This window comes from Coffea eugenioides, chromosome 3 (genome assembly GCF_003713205.1).
Source record: "Coffea eugenioides isolate CCC68of chromosome 3, Ceug_1.0, whole genome shotgun sequence".
Lineage (NCBI taxonomy): Eukaryota > Viridiplantae > Streptophyta > Magnoliopsida > Gentianales > Rubiaceae > Coffea > Coffea eugenioides.
Genome location: NC_040037.1, coordinates 10447930 through 10463617, shown reverse-complemented (window position 1 = coordinate 10463617; position 15688 = coordinate 10447930). Strand labels below are relative to the sequence as shown.

At 34.1% G+C, this 15688-nt stretch overlaps 2 protein-coding genes across 2 annotated transcripts; one reads left to right on the top strand and one right to left on the bottom strand.

The window, feature by feature from the left end:
* The first annotated feature begins 4728 nt into the window (after positions 1–4728).
* Positions 4729–8385, top strand: LOC113764520 (histidine protein methyltransferase 1 homolog). Its single transcript, XM_027308442.1, has 8 exons — positions 4729–4933; positions 5071–5133; positions 5339–5405; positions 5593–5693; positions 6658–6702; positions 6794–7114; positions 7200–7302; positions 8033–8385. The coding sequence occupies exons 1-8, from the start codon at positions 4784–4786 to the stop codon at positions 8113–8115; spliced, it is 933 nt and encodes a 310-aa protein (XP_027164243.1). The 5' UTR covers positions 4729–4783; the 3' UTR covers positions 8116–8385.
* A 425-nt stretch (positions 8386–8810) lies between these two features.
* Positions 8811–9433, bottom strand: LOC113764521 (protein RALF-like 32). Its single transcript, XM_027308443.1, has one exon. The coding sequence runs from the start codon at positions 9334–9336 to the stop codon at positions 8989–8991; it is 348 nt and encodes a 115-aa protein (XP_027164244.1). The 5' UTR covers positions 9337–9433; the 3' UTR covers positions 8811–8988.
* Positions 9434–15688: the final 6255 nt, after the last annotated feature.

Here is a 15688-nt window from a genome sequence, read left to right as displayed (position 1 = left end):
CACTTTCTCACAAAAAATTATGTATTTAAATCCTGTTACGGATTTGAAAATTTATTAATTAGCAACTTATATGAACCCCTATAAACAGCTATTTATGATCCCGAAAATATACTGTGACCCATGGCAATACGTCCTTGTAACTTAAAGACTTGGGTAGCTACACATCATCATCAGGACCAAGTCTTTTAGACCTTTGCCAATACAAGGCCTAACATTTAAACTTTATAAAAATCAACCACGAGTTTCTGACCTTTACTAACAATTGCCTGCCATTAAAAATTGTTTGAAAACAACAATGACTTTTCTCGTCCAATATTACGTCAAGCTGATCATAACTGTTGACCTTCGGGCACAAGGGCCCAGAATTCAACTTGTTTGAAACCAACCACAGCTAATTTGATCTTGACGGGTGGACCTTTACGAGCAAGAGCCGAGAATTCAATTTGTTTGAAAATACACAAACACAACCATATCTACGCCATTCTCATGGGTGGAAGTTGTAGACATGAAATAATATGCCATCACAAAATATAAAGACTCTTAGGTGATGAGTACATATATGCCAGTAATCTTTTTTCTTTTTTTTTTTTCAATCATGAATATCAGTAATCCATAAAAATGAAAGAAGGACTTTTAGAACTATGAAGTGGGACGGACTTGTTCCAAGGATCTTTCTCGCTGTTGAAGATGCAATTGATTGAGTTGAGATCAAGAAGAGATAGAAAAATATAGGGACGAGAGCCTTGCTGTTGGTAGCCATTGTTTTTATAGAGAGGGTTATAAGAACTTAATTTTTTTTTTTTTTGCCAAACACGATAACAGATTATAAACTTAATATTGGTTCTATTCTATTATCCTTTCTTGATTTTTTTCAATTAAAAAATTGGTTGGGTACAATTTTGATAATTGTCGCAGGTCAAAACGTGCTATTGGGACCATGGATTGGTATAGGAATTCTTATAAATTATTCATTAATATAGTCTTCACGTCGACAATTGATTCCAAATATATGACTTTTTATAAAGAAATAATTCATCCTTACCAACTAAACCTAACTGGCGTCTGACTATGGATAGTTGCATGTAATGAATCATACTTTTAGAGTCGTTTACGACCGGACCGAGTTTCTCTACAATTACTTTGGCAATTGCCGTCTTAGGTTAGCAGTCCAAATGGGCTGAGCTAACACGGTCCTATTAGAGGGGTCAACTTGAAACTTCAATTAAATTGAGTGGCTCGAATTGGGTCATGCTGACATCTAATATGGGACGTGAAGGATATAGAACCTTTCTAGTTCCAATTCTCTCCAATTGTGTAAATTAATAAAATTTTGATATAAACATAATCTATAATTGAATTGGTGCAAAACTCATCACGATTATACCAAAAATCTATTAGTGTACATCAAAATTGTGTCAGTCTATTCAATTAGACGGCATTGGATGGTACCTCAACTGGTAGCTTAGTGGTATGATGTCCACACTAGTAAATTCTCAAAGAGTGCGAGTTTATAAAATATTCCAAATGATGATGGTTCTTTAATTTGTCTAAATTTTGGAAATTTTCTCGTATCCACACTCCATATTTGACTTCGTGTATTTCTCCTATACAACATTTCAATCCACAAAGAGATTTGTGGACCATGGAACTCAATATCACAAATACAACCCTTCTTAATCCATATTCCTTGTCAAAAGTTACATTCATAAAATATGTACTTCTTTACTTTGTCTAAGTTTTGGAAATTTTGTCGTGTCCGCACTCCATATTTGACATTTATTGTACATTCCAAGCATGTGTCTTATCAATGGAGAGGACAAATACGACTGTTCTTAATCTATCTTCCTTCTCCTAACAACCTTTCAATCCACAAAGATATTCACTCATAGAATAGTGAATTTCTAATTTTATGGAGTCGTGGAACTCAATATCAACGGCGCCAAAATCAATACAAAAAATTTAGTCAAGTCTAGAATTAATGTATGTGGAACTCAATATCACCTCCACCAAAATCAATCCTAAAACTTTAGTCAAGTCTACCAAATGAAACTTGGATGGTGAGGGTTTTGGATCAACCAAAAGGTGGTGAGCTTTTGTTTGGAGAGTGGTTGCCAAAGGCCTATAGGGGAAAAACGCTGTAGGCTTGGTTCTTTCATTATGGCAATGGTGTTGACAAAAATATGAACCAAGTGGATTGAAGGGCTTTGCATCAAATATGAAACATGCATATAATTTCCTTTTATAAAAATAGAAGTGTCTAAGCAATACACATAGCGTTCTTCCAATTTTATCCTATAAAATTGAAATTCACATGATATGAAGACAATGATAAGAGCGGGGAAAAAGTAAATGAATATGTTTTGACCTTTGGAGACAAAAAATTTTACAACATGTAAAACTAAGAAACATAAAATTTCAATGGGACAGAAAAAAGTACTTCAAATTACCATATATCTAGTGGGAGTTATTATTAATTACAATGAGAAAACTCTATTCATTCAAAAAGAAAAAAAAAATAGAGAGAGAAGAGAAATTTAAATTAACGTTTAGGTTAAAATAAATAAAAGAAAAAGATAAGAGGCAATGTAGGGGCTTGATATGCTAATGCCACTGTGGTTAAGACAGCTCGAGTCAGGCTAAAAAAAAAAAAGTTTTGCTAAGCCTAATGTTTAATTGGGTTAAAGAGAGATTAGACTTGAATATCAGGCCCAAATTAAAAGCGAGTTGGGTTTGGACTTCGCTAGATTTAGGCTCAATTAATGCCCGATTGGTGTATAAATATTATTATATACATAAAAATATATAATATAATTATATATTATAGCATAGAATATTAATAACTTATATATAAATTTATAGTAATTCATAATTATTAAATATATATTATGTATAGATATGTATTTAATTATGAGCTCGAATTGAACCCAAAACTCATCTAGAATTGTGAACTGAGTTTGAGCCTTTTAATTGGACTTGAGCTTGAAAGTCCGAAAATCTAAAAGCTCTCTTAGTTCATAAGTCAAGTTTGAACTTGTAAAGATCCAATTCAGAGGTCTCGATGAACAGTTCTACATATACATACATACATATATATATATATATACACACACATACACATTAAGGCTTTTCCAGCTTGTCACTTATGGTGGTGGCGGCGGCGCCCGCCCGGCAAAAGGGGGGGGGGGGTTTAAGGCGATCTCTCCCTTTACTCCCTGTTCCCCCATGTTTAACTTGCAACCCCATTGCCATTCCGATGGAGAATAGTGCTCGCTAACAAGTCTGGGCGATCAAGTACCTTCTTCAATGGGGTATGATGCTGGGCTTGTTGCTTTGCTAGTGTTTATGTAAGGAAGAAAATAATGAAAAAATAGAAGGCAAAGTTAAGTAAAAACAACTAAAAAATAGAAAAGAGTTTTGCTATTTATGAAGGGATAGTACGGTATTTCCAAATCTTTCTGTAAATGTAAACAAATCTCGTCTATTTTCCACTACAGTTTAAAGCACTAGGGCTTCTCTAAATATTTTTAAGTGACGAAGGAGAATTCTGACTTTCTAAACCACAAAGGATTTCAACAAAATGAAAGAGGAGAAAAAATTACTTAAACGAAAGAAGGTCTACATTTTTACCCCCTTTCCAGCCATAGGAAACGAAATACACGCAAATAAAATTTTTGCAAATTGAAGAAAGAGTTTAATACATAACTGAGGAAGGGAAAGATCGAGTGGTTTTGATGATAGTGTAAATAAGAGATCACTGGAATCCTTTCATTTACACCATAAAAAATAAAGTTTAATAAGTAACCAGTTGATCCTAGTTTGTGGAGTACTTAGACGCCCAATAAAGTAAGACCACAACAGCATTAATGATTATGACTAGTTTTCCCCTTCTGTTTTGCTATCACGATTAAATGCTCAAAACTCACAAGTTATAAAACATATAGTTCTTCTTATACAACAAATTTTGAATCTCCTTTTAAGAAGCAATGAATATGGAACTTGTTTCTAGAAAAAAGTTGTACAAATTTCTCAAAGTAAAACACCAAAAAAAATTCTTCCTCAAAAACTATGGGGCTGCAATAAAAAAAAAATACAAAAAAGCAAGACAGCTGCAAAATTATAACACTCAAGCGACCTTAATATTTTGGGCGATATCCATATTTAGACATGGGCAAAAATAATAATCTACATGGCAGTTAAATTATTTACCCTTTTCCCGTGTTGAACATAATTTCTTGATGCGAGTTGACATTCAGCAATTCACACATCGTTTCTTCAATCTGTTATTATAAAAGAAATATTATAAATTTTGCACATGAGTATTAGTAAAATCGTGTTTAGAACCCAAGCAATTAGAAAATTTGGGCTAAAATTTTTTTGTTCCCTCCTTTATTTCTTAAATCCCATCTCCTCCCTTGCCGGAAAATTTTAAAAGAAAAAAATTGCAAGATGGATATTTGCCCGAGGGTGGAGGAAGGATACGAAGAAAAGTTCTAGGAATTAATTAATATTTATTTGGCAAAATCCCCTATTGGGTGTCCAACTCCCCTGCTAATTAACCAGATATCCTTAAAAGTGCTAAAACACTATTAAGTACCCAAAGACAATGTAATGCAAGTTGAGTTATATCTTAACCATTGGGCTAAAGCCCAACTTCAGATAACAAAATAAACATAATTGGCTCATAGTTCAGCCCAACAAAATTTATTCCCTCTCAGGTCTTGCGTCTTCTTTTTTCCCACTGAAATCAAGAAACTCACTGCAGCTGCAGAGTGTCCTCTCTGCAATGGAGCAACAGCCGTCCAATTCTTCAAAAATGGAAACGTTTCGCCTTTTTGATGGCAATCCCCAACCTGGGTTTGGCTTAAATTTTCTTGAATCTCCGGAAAAACCCTTTTCCCCTCTACCTCCTTGCGTTGAAGTCCTCCCCTCTCAGGTACTTTTTATTTCTTGATTCTTTTTGGTCTAAAGAAACTGATGTTTATTTCCTTATTGAGAGCTTGTATATGAGTCCTTATACCTCTATAGTCTATTTATCAATTTATTTTTGTGGGATGTTTTCATCTGGAGTAGGTATCATCAAATGTGAAGTATACGGTGGAAAGTGTAGATATTGATGGGATTACACTGATTAAGGTAATACTATCGTTTTTGGAACTTTACATAGTACTAAAAGTGTGAAATTTTGGATGAGTGTTGAGTGTGCATGTGTGTATCTGATTGGCGTCTGTGTGTGTTGTACTATAAGCGAAATGAAGCATTGGTTCAAATATGTTGAATGTTGATTGTTGCTTATCAGTAGGAATGTGAATGGCTTTAATTTTGCGTCCATTACTTGCAGGGAAGGGTGAACACTAAGGAGGTTTACGCCTTTTCTAATTTGGATTTAGTGCCAGGGAAATATGAAGGTTTGCTGCATCTTTTTCTTTTCTTCTTTTTTTTAGGGGTTGTTATGGTTTTCTGGTTTTACTGTCATACTAGCAAGAGCCTGCCATTGTAACAGACTCTCACATACACGGTTTGCAATTTTCTGTTTCTTGGCTCCTTTTTTTATTCCTAGAGTCTTGTTACTGATTAGTGTAATTTATTCTGTAGGAGGGTTGAAATTATGGGAAGGTTCGGTGGATTTAGTGAAAACTCTTCAATCAGAGATGCAAGATGGGAAGTTGTCACTTGCTGGAAAGCGAGTTTTAGAGGTGGGCTTCAATTGCTGAGGTGATCGTACAATCTTCTGCTGCCATGTTTATCTATGACTTTTCAAAAACCTTGTTGCTGTTTGCCAATTTTTTACTGATTTTTGTGCTCAAATGTAAAACAGAGATGCTCTTTGGGTGGTATCAAAGTATTCTTGTGGTTGATATTTAATAATGCTTTACATTTTTCTGTTCTTCTCTCTCTCTCTGAATTTTTTTTATTACATTTCTCTGTTAAATTGATGTAATTTTTTGGTGCTGGTATGTGTAACTATCAACTGAGACTAACAGCGATTATCTTTGATTTTATGTCTTTAGAGTGAGTCATTGAGTTTTCTGCATGACGATTTATTGTAATTTCTCTAGAACACTTTATGGTAATCTTGTTGCAACTACTGGTCAAAATATCAAACTTTCTTGAACCCAGCAGAGCAGGAGGTTTTCTAGATGTGATCCTTCTTAGAATATTCACTCATATAGGAACTAGTAACCCCTAAACTGTTGGTATTTTCTTGATTTTTCCCAATTTTACTTATTTTAATTTTTCCTGCAGATTGATTTGATTTTAGGCTCAAAATACATATCTGCTTTTCGAATTTCTTTCACGGTGAATGCTCAAACCAATTTCTTAAACTGTTGGGCTTCTCCTTGGCAAGGGATCCGGACTGAGGAAGATATTCTTGTGCTGTTGATGCATCTATGCTTTCATATAAAATATTAACTTTTGGAGAGAAATATAATTGTCTTATTGGTTAAAAAAAACATTGTCTCAAAGAAGTCGTTCTCATGGTCTTGCTCTGCTTCAAGTTAATTCTTAACATAATTCAGCTAGAAACTGGAACAATTTTTGTGCCTATGCTTGTCAAACCAATTTGTAAATGATTGTAACTGGATGTAAATATCATGGTTTGATTGGCGGTAACCATGTATTTGTTTATCTGCTAACTCTCCTCTAATAGCTTTTCAGCTTGGATGTGGCCATGGGCTTCCTGGAATTTTTGCATGCCTTATGGTAAACCTACATTTCATCACTCCTAGATAGTTTTTGCCAAAATGCTCTATGTGCTGCATATTAAATGAATCTAAATGTTGTCCTGTTTTAGGGATCTAGCTCTGTTCACTTCCAGGATTTTAATGCTGAGGTCCTGCAAAGTCTCACCATTCCTAATGTAAATGCTAACATTCAACAGAAGCCAAAGTCCATAGGTACAGATATGACAGAATGTAACACTAAGACAGAAACTCGTTTCTTTGCGGGTGACTGGAGTGAAGTCCAAAATATTCTTCCTTATGTACGTGGTGATGACTGTGGAATCAACTCTGATCAAGAAGTGGGTAATGGAGGTGGTTATGATGTTATTCTCATGGCAGAGACAGTTTATGCAATCTACGCTCTTCCTACGCTCTATCAACTTCTTAAGAAGGTTCTTAAGTGTATTCTTTAGATACTTGAATTCAGATCTCTAGATTTTCTGTTGTTGACCTCCTTTTTTCTTTTTGTCTTGTCAGTGCCTAACTAGTCCTCATGGAGTTGTGTACATGGCAGCAAAGAAGCATTATTTTGGAGTTGGAGGAGGATCAAGGAGGTTTCTCTCTATTGTCGAGAAAGATGGTGAGCTACACTTTCTTTTGTTACCTTCTGCTGAACTCTATAAAGGTTTAGTTATTTGATTTCCCAGATGGCGAACAAAGCATCCTGATGTTCCCCAATTTTTGTTTTAGGTCCAGGTGTTATCTTTTATATGGCTATTGATATGTCAATTTTTATAGATCCTTGATTTAGAAATTCTTGCATTAAGTTAAGGTGATGATGCCTGAGCCCATACATGATTCAAGCACTAAGTTGGATTGTTTAGGTTGATGTCTATGCAAGGGAATTTCTTTTCCTGTTCCTAGTATGAACATCTTGGTGCAGGGAGGGGATAGCAATTTATACATTCATCAGTACCTTATCTTGTGTTTCCTCTTTTGCAGTTTTCTTTGTGTAAAAGATAAGTACCTTGATGCATGGATTATACAAATGGATCTAGACGGTATCTTGTATGCCATGTACCACTTTCACTCTCATGAAATAGCTGGCCTTTGTGCAATTATTATTTTTTCAGATTGATAATTTCTAAAATGTAAAATATCTGAAAACTGAGAAAGGGGGTCAGGGAGGAAGAAGAAATATCCTTGTTGGATCCAAAAGAATTGTTTAAAGAGAGAGTGGCATCACCAAAGAAGGGAAACATAATGTTTGTATTGTGCTTAATGTGCCAAGGATCTTAAGGCTATTGCACCAGTACATTCAGAAAGTGAGCTTTTAGGTTTCCTTATTAACCTTGAACTCCTTGTCCTAGGTGTTTTGGCATCGACAATGGTTGCTGAGATTGCAGACGGGTCCTCTAATCTTCGAGAAGTGTGGAAATTTCATTTTAGGTGAATTACTGGTTATACGTGAAGGAAGCTAATGATTTTGTTGTCTAATTGTTTACAGCAACTAGAAAGTTTGATATTAAAGCTAAAGTGTCTGCTCAAATGATTGCAAGATGTCTTTTATCATCAGAACCTTTACTCTTCATCTGTGAAGTGCTCTTTGTGGGCATCTTTTACGTCAAAATTCACATTTCTATTTGAGAGAATTCTAATTGAGGCTCAAATGCATTTCATTTTGATCTTGCCGGTCTACTTATGTAGCTTTTGATGTTTTGCACTTTGTCTCTGTTCTTTCTCCATGAGTACTGGATTTTGTACTTCCTGCAAAGCAGAGAAGATTTGTTTGACCTTCTAGGCTATTCATGTAGCAACCTTTATGATCATTATTAGGAAGCAAAACAATTTTTTGGGAAAAAGATGTCGAATTTCAATCTTACTCCCTGGAAAGAGAAAAATGAGCAAAATCTATGGAAGAGAAATGAAAGCCATAAAATAGTTGAGAAGAAAACAGGTATGGAACAGCAAGCAAAGAGTACTTCCTCTATCCAATTGTGTTACCCTCCGAAATCTTGTTCTTCTTCCTCTCCATTTAAACTTTAGGATGGCGAGAATAACTATTCTCATGTAGATTTGATTAGACTATGTCTCGAGTAAGATGTTAAAAGTGACTGCATATATGACCAGCTAAGATGTAGGTGGTACTTGGAGAAACAATAGGAAACTTTGATTTGCTCCTGTTTCTGGGAAAAAGTACATGGAATGTTTTAGGAGTTCTTGGCGATCAATATTTTGTACAAAGAGTTGCACAAAGCCCCATTTGTACATAGCAAAAGCAGAATATGATAATCTTTTATCTCCAGAATCATGTGTCTACTGTACTCTAGGCATTTTGGCGGCACTTATAATATGCAGAACAACCTCGATTATAACGGTTAGATTCAGGAGGAAGACATCCTTCACTTGAAGAATATGGTTCACCCCTACCACCACTATTGCAGGCTGGCTCATCCCTCCTTAAAGCCCCATTAGAGATATACCTCTTTTCTGCCAGAAACCTTCTGCTTATCTCCGAATCCATCAGGGTTTCAAAGTCTTGATTACACTCTGCTATTGAACCATTACATGTTGAGTGTGCATCATCGACACTGGAAACAGCAATGATGAAAAACAGGAGGGCTTGGAGTAAAAAGAAGAGACTGGAAAGAAGCTTTCTTGAAACTGATTCCATTTCCCCTGTGGATATAATCTTTGTTTTTCATCATCAAGCACTATATAGTGTGCTCTACTTTACTAGTGATAGTGGATTGCACACTACTGGCAGAGGGACCGCACTTCACCTAACTCAGTATGGTTGCCATTTTTGTTATTATCTTTGTTTCAAATATTGGAGATGCAGAATTAACAAAACATTTATACAGGGACTAAGAACATTTTTGCCATCAATACAGGTTTGATGGTTTTTGTTTAGAAGTATCTTGCTAATATGTAAACGAAATGAATTTGGTTCTTAGAATTAACAAATTACTTCAGGTTTGCTCTTTGAGCTGGTAAATCATGGATACCATTTTCAAAGTAGGAGAACATTATACAAAGAAGTAAATTTTACAAGTACAAACTGAGAGAATAGGGACAAAGAAAAAGTTATTTTGCTCAGAGGAAACTAACAGAGGACGCGTTAGGCACTTATACCAGTAGTTGTTAAAACTCTCAATCCTCTTCTTAAGGATGTTACGAATCCAGGTGCCGATTTATAAATTTGATTCCGATTCCAATAGGATCAATAGTATATATGGAATTATAACTAGATAATTTTGTAGTGTAACTCCATATTATGCAGATTAAGGGTGCATTTGATAAAACTGAAATCTAAAATTTGAAATTAATTATTATTAAATTGTTAAGTATTAAAATCCTAACATTTGAGTATATTTATAGGTTTATCAAGTTTTGCCTCGGAAATTAGTATCACTTAACTAATTAAGATGTTCTATTTTTTTTGTTGTCAAATACATCTGAATATGATAAAATATGAAATCATTAAATTTAAGTACTGAATAGAGTTATCTAACAGGTCTAAGAAAATGTTTTGATAATTGGGAGTTTGGAGTCTTCAATTCATGAAATTATATCAATAGTATTTTTTTTAATAAGTTTTCAGTCAAAAGTAGAATTAATTCTGACATGACTTCAACTTTATTGTTATCAACATGATGCTACAAAGTATGCATTTCAGTTGAAGAAATATAATTTTTGGCTAACATTGCGTTTTATTTTTTTTACATTTATTTGTACATGTATCCATGAATTATAAGCTTATAAATAAATAAAATATTGTACTTTTGCACTTTTGGCAGGACTTTAGGATTTGAGAATTTTACCTATGATCCGTTTTTGTTGTATCCAAACAATCGACTGGGGGATCCACTTTAAAAGTTTAAAAACGTTGGCCTGCAGACACAAGCCGTGTATTTGATTCAGACTAGGACTGGCCAATATCCAGTAGCCACAATGTTTTACTCGCCGTTGGCCCTTGACCATGCTATCTAAAGTTCATTGCTTTTCTTTTTCTTTTTATATTTTTTATTTTCTAATATGATTTTGGATGACCAGAGTTCCTATAACAAATATATTTGTGAAAGGGAAAGAAAGTGTAAGTAGGAGGCCTTGATTCGAGTTCTCGAAAGGGCAAAGTGCCAAATAGCTCTCAAATTATTATAAAATTCAACTTTTGACTCTCGAATTATTAAATGAATAGTTTTAGCTCTCTAACTAATTCAAACGTATATTTATAATCCTTCAATTAACTTGAGTCGTTATATCTAATAGAATAATAGAGGTTGTTCTTAATACTTATGACTTTTTTCCTGTTGGACATAACGATTTAAATTGACAAGAGGATTAAAAGTATACGTTTTAATTAATTGGAGGGTTCAAATTATATATTTAATAGTTGAAGGATCAAAAATTAAAATTTATAACAGTTTTGAGGGCCACTAGAGCATTTTGCCCTTTCTAAAATATAAGGAGACGCTGTATATACTATCTTACAGGATATAAAAGTACGAAGCTCACTTACTCTAGCAAGTGGGATTGATTGTGGTCCTGTTATTGCAGTAATATTGATCAATTTGAGGGGCGTTTGGTTAGGGACAGGACCGGTTATGTTGTAATTTTTACAATTTCAGCAGCAATTTTTTTCCAAAGCGAAATCAAACACACACACACATATTGAATGAGAGACACACAGGAGTCATTAGCAAATCGGCCCGAAAGCAATCTAAGCAAGACTCACAAAAAACATTCATCCAACCAATTAGTGACAGAAAAGTGCTCCTATAAAACTTAAATTCAGAGTAAATACCTCAGGATCAACCGATGTAACCGGAAACAATTTCAGTGGCAATTGATGTAGGCTCTCTTTAATCTTTCGTTTGTGTGTTTTATGCTGCCAACAACTAATGTTGAGTGGACTGGTTATGCTGTAATTTTGGATGAATTTGGGGGGTTTATTGAATTGGATGCAGTTAGAGGGTGCTGAGCCGTTGCTTTTTTACTATTTGCATGTTGGTGGATTGAATTACAGCCGTTGATTGTGTGCTGAGTCTCCACCTCTGCTTTCGTTCCCGTTCCCGCTCCCACTTGAACTCTGCCATTACCTTCCCGAAACTTCACTCTCCATGTACTTGCAACCCTCCTCCTTACTTGGCCTGCTACTGCCGGCACCCTTCCGATTAACTTCAATCCCACCTTCTAGTTCTCCACAAAGCATTCAAATCAGAAACCATCGTTTTCTTCTTGCATTCCTATGTAAGTTTTTGCTTGATTTATTGACAAAATTTTAAGTTAATTAATAATCTCATAATATGAATGTTGTCAATCTTTACGTGAATTTATTGAGACAGCTTGCTTATCAAATTAGCTAGGCGAAAGAATTTTTGTGCGAACTACAGCTTCTGGAGATTTACACGGACATTCGACATCTACGGGTGAGAAGAATGTAAGATTCTTGATTTTTGGTTCACCTCCGGCGGTGAGTTTTGTTTATTTGCATGTCTGAGTTTACATGTATGATTGATTACATTCACACTACACAAATCTGTGTTTATAGTAAAGCTCGAATAGAGAAATTGCTTGATGTTTTTTATTGGTTTAATGTAATTCAATCAGTGCATGCTTCGTTTGTGGTCCGAATCAGCAGTGGGTCTCCCTCTAAATATTTCTTTTTACTTGTTGGTAGCAGACTTGACTACCCATGTCAATTTGTTAAGTATTTTCTTTATTTACTACTTTTAGCATCTGGGTTCTTTGAATATGATCTGCCCATCTGGAAAGAATGTAGACTGGAAATTGTAATCTTGTAATTCAATAGTTCTTGAATGCCTTAAATATGGATCAGATAGACAGATTTGAAATATCCGTTTAGAGATTGATTTCATCTAATAGTAATTGGTCAGTATAGCTAATATCTCACAAATTGATAAATCTACCCTGTTTTGTATAACACTTGCTCTTTCATAACAGCACAACAAGAATAAAGAGAACGAAATTTAAGCTCGCAAGTTAGATACAACGACACAATTCTGAGTGAAATTAGCAGCTTGTACATTGTGTATAAATACAACTAATAGTGGATCTTTTATCTGCTTTAGATCGTTTAGCAGATAGAAAAGTTCAGTTTGAATTCATGTAAGTGATTTTGAAGAGACACCTTATTCTTTTTCTGTTTGCGAAAAGACTGAGTTATTCACCACTTCTGACTTATCAGTGGGCATTTTGTTTTTAACAAAATTTTTAATGTATGGTCTGTTTTCTAACATTCTACTTAAAATATCATTTACGGAGTTCCAGTTGAGTTAAAGCTTGAAGTTAATGTAATACATGTTATCGGGCTATTCAGATAGAAATTTGGCCACCTATTAGGAGACAACAAAAGTTAAGAATTACATCCAAGCATCTTTTATGCCACATGAAGCTTGCTCTATATAAGAGGGGAATTGTGGATGTAATAGGTGGCACAAAAAATATTAATGCTGACATTGAAAAGTTGATAATTTAACTGAGATAACTACAGAATCGCTTGAACTTTTATCCCTTTTTTTTTTCCTCCTGTTTTCCTTTGGTAGTTGGGTCACTGTTTTTGGATATATGTTGATTGAACTATAATTGCATTTAGGTGCAAGAGAAGCAGTTGGACTTATTTCTCTGAACCAGAAGGTGAGCTTTGCATGCATTTTCTATTTCTTTACTTTTGTATATCCAAATCTCCAACTGTTTTGGCTAATCTTTACTTTTGGGTAATTGATTGTTTGTTGATATATGGCTGTATGATGGACATTCTCTTCAAATCTGATTTATATAGCAGAGAAAATATGCAAGCCTAGAAGAGGATCAGGTGGAGAGGAATAGAAAAAGGGTGCGAGCAGCGAGGTGCTTCAAATGCAAAAATCACGATACAGGGACAATTCCAAGTTATATTATGTACTATGGCCGTGACTGCATTTAGCGTACGCCAGCCAATGAGCAAAGTTGAGTTCTTGTCTATCATCATGGTAGCTTTTCAGTTGTTTCTACAAGTCCTGTCGTCGATCACCCTACCTGTTCACCTATTGACAACTTAGGGAATCAAAGCATGGTATGTTTAAACTTGGCAATTTCTGTTTCTTTATGTTAACATGTAAGAGACCTAATTCAATTGTTTATGCTTTATTTGAGTAAATTGTGTTAGGTCTTAGTCAAACATATAATGGAATTTAGATATTTTGGATTCAATGACAGATGTATCACCATTGTTGATGAATATTTGCTCCATTTGTACATGAATTTCCATATTAGAAAATTATGTGTATTGCATTATATATATAGAAACCTAAAATTATGTATGTTAAGCTTAAGCCTGGGCATTGCCGCCCCAATGCGTGGCAGCCAAAAACTAGTAGTATTACTTGAAAGACCTTGACACCAAAATCCCAAAGGTTAGTGATCAATAAATGAAAGTGTAGATTTACAGATAAAAATGTAGAATTACGACTCCAAAGTGTACGTTGTCACAAGCTATTAATAAGTTGCTTTTTACTTCAACTGGTGTCCCTTAGAATTTGACCTTAATTTTGGGGTCCTTTTCGACTTGCATTCGCTAGAGGCACTGATCCTTTGACAGACAAAATTTCTGGTCGGTTTGTAATGCAAATTCCACAATCAATTGAATTTTCAAAGTCTCCATTCAATAATTGAATTTCTGAATTTCACTAAACCTGTTTAGAAAAAGTAAACACCAGGGTGAGAAAGGAAAAACAAATTGTAGGCTTGACTTGAACTCTACTGACTTGGTTTTTGTCTCAATAGAGAAAGGAGAAACATTTTTTTTTTCCTTTTTTGCTTACTGGCACAGGCCTTTTTTCATGTTTCATTAACTTCACAAATAGAGGTGTCAAAATGGGTGATTCGGATGGGTTTGGGTTGGTAAAATGGGTAATGGGTATAAGTGAGTTAACCCATTTAATTAGATGGGTATAAATGGGTAAGTCAAAAAATGAATTGGATAACCCAATTACCCATTTATAACCCATTTATTTTTAACTTTTTGTAAATTCATTTATTCATTTTTACAAACTAAGTTATCAATTTATACCATCCTTTGGCCCCATCATTAGTTTTAAATATCAATTTATAATGCTCAATAAAATAGGTGATTTGGACGGGTTTGGGTTGGGTAAAATGGATAATGGGTATAAGTGAGTTAACCCATTTATACCCATTTAATTAGATGGGTATAAATGAGTAAGTCAAAAAATGAATTGGGTAACCCAATTATCCATTTATAACCCATTTATTTTTAACTTTTTGTAAATTCATTTATATTCATTTTTACAAATTAAGCTATCAATTTATACCATCCTTTGGCCCCATCATTAGTCTTAAATATTTATTTATAATGCTCAATAAATCTAATTATCAATTTTTCCCCATCTGTACTCTATGTCGCAAAATTACATACTATTTAATAATTAAACAATAGGAATATAAAAATTTGAACTAAGTACTATAAAAGTTAACATAAAAACTTAATCCAAAAATTTTGAACATCTAGCATTTTTTCGTGTGTAAATTTAAAATTTCATTTTGGAAAAGTAAGAAAAGAGACTAAAACTTGTCATAAATTGGTAATGTTGAAAAATGAGCAAGTTAACAAACTAAAAGCATATAAAATGATAAGATAAAACCAACAAATAATAATAATAATGAAACAAAAGTAGTTAATATCATGACAAAGTGAAAAATTTGAAAAAAAAAATGGGTGGGGGAAGAGAGGAGGTTTGGGGGAAGACAATTCTAAATGGGTTAATTGGGTTTGATGGGTATTATTGGGTAACCCATTTATACCCATATGAAAAAATTGAAGATACCCATACCCATCTATTCATGGGCGGGTATGGATAAACTTAATTAAATGGGTTTGTTTGACAGCTATATTCACAAACAATTAATCTTCATTTAACAAACACAAAATTATAGTATGGATGACATTAGAAATTGTATCTAAGTATTTAATTAGATGGGTGGATCGGATATCGAAAATAAGA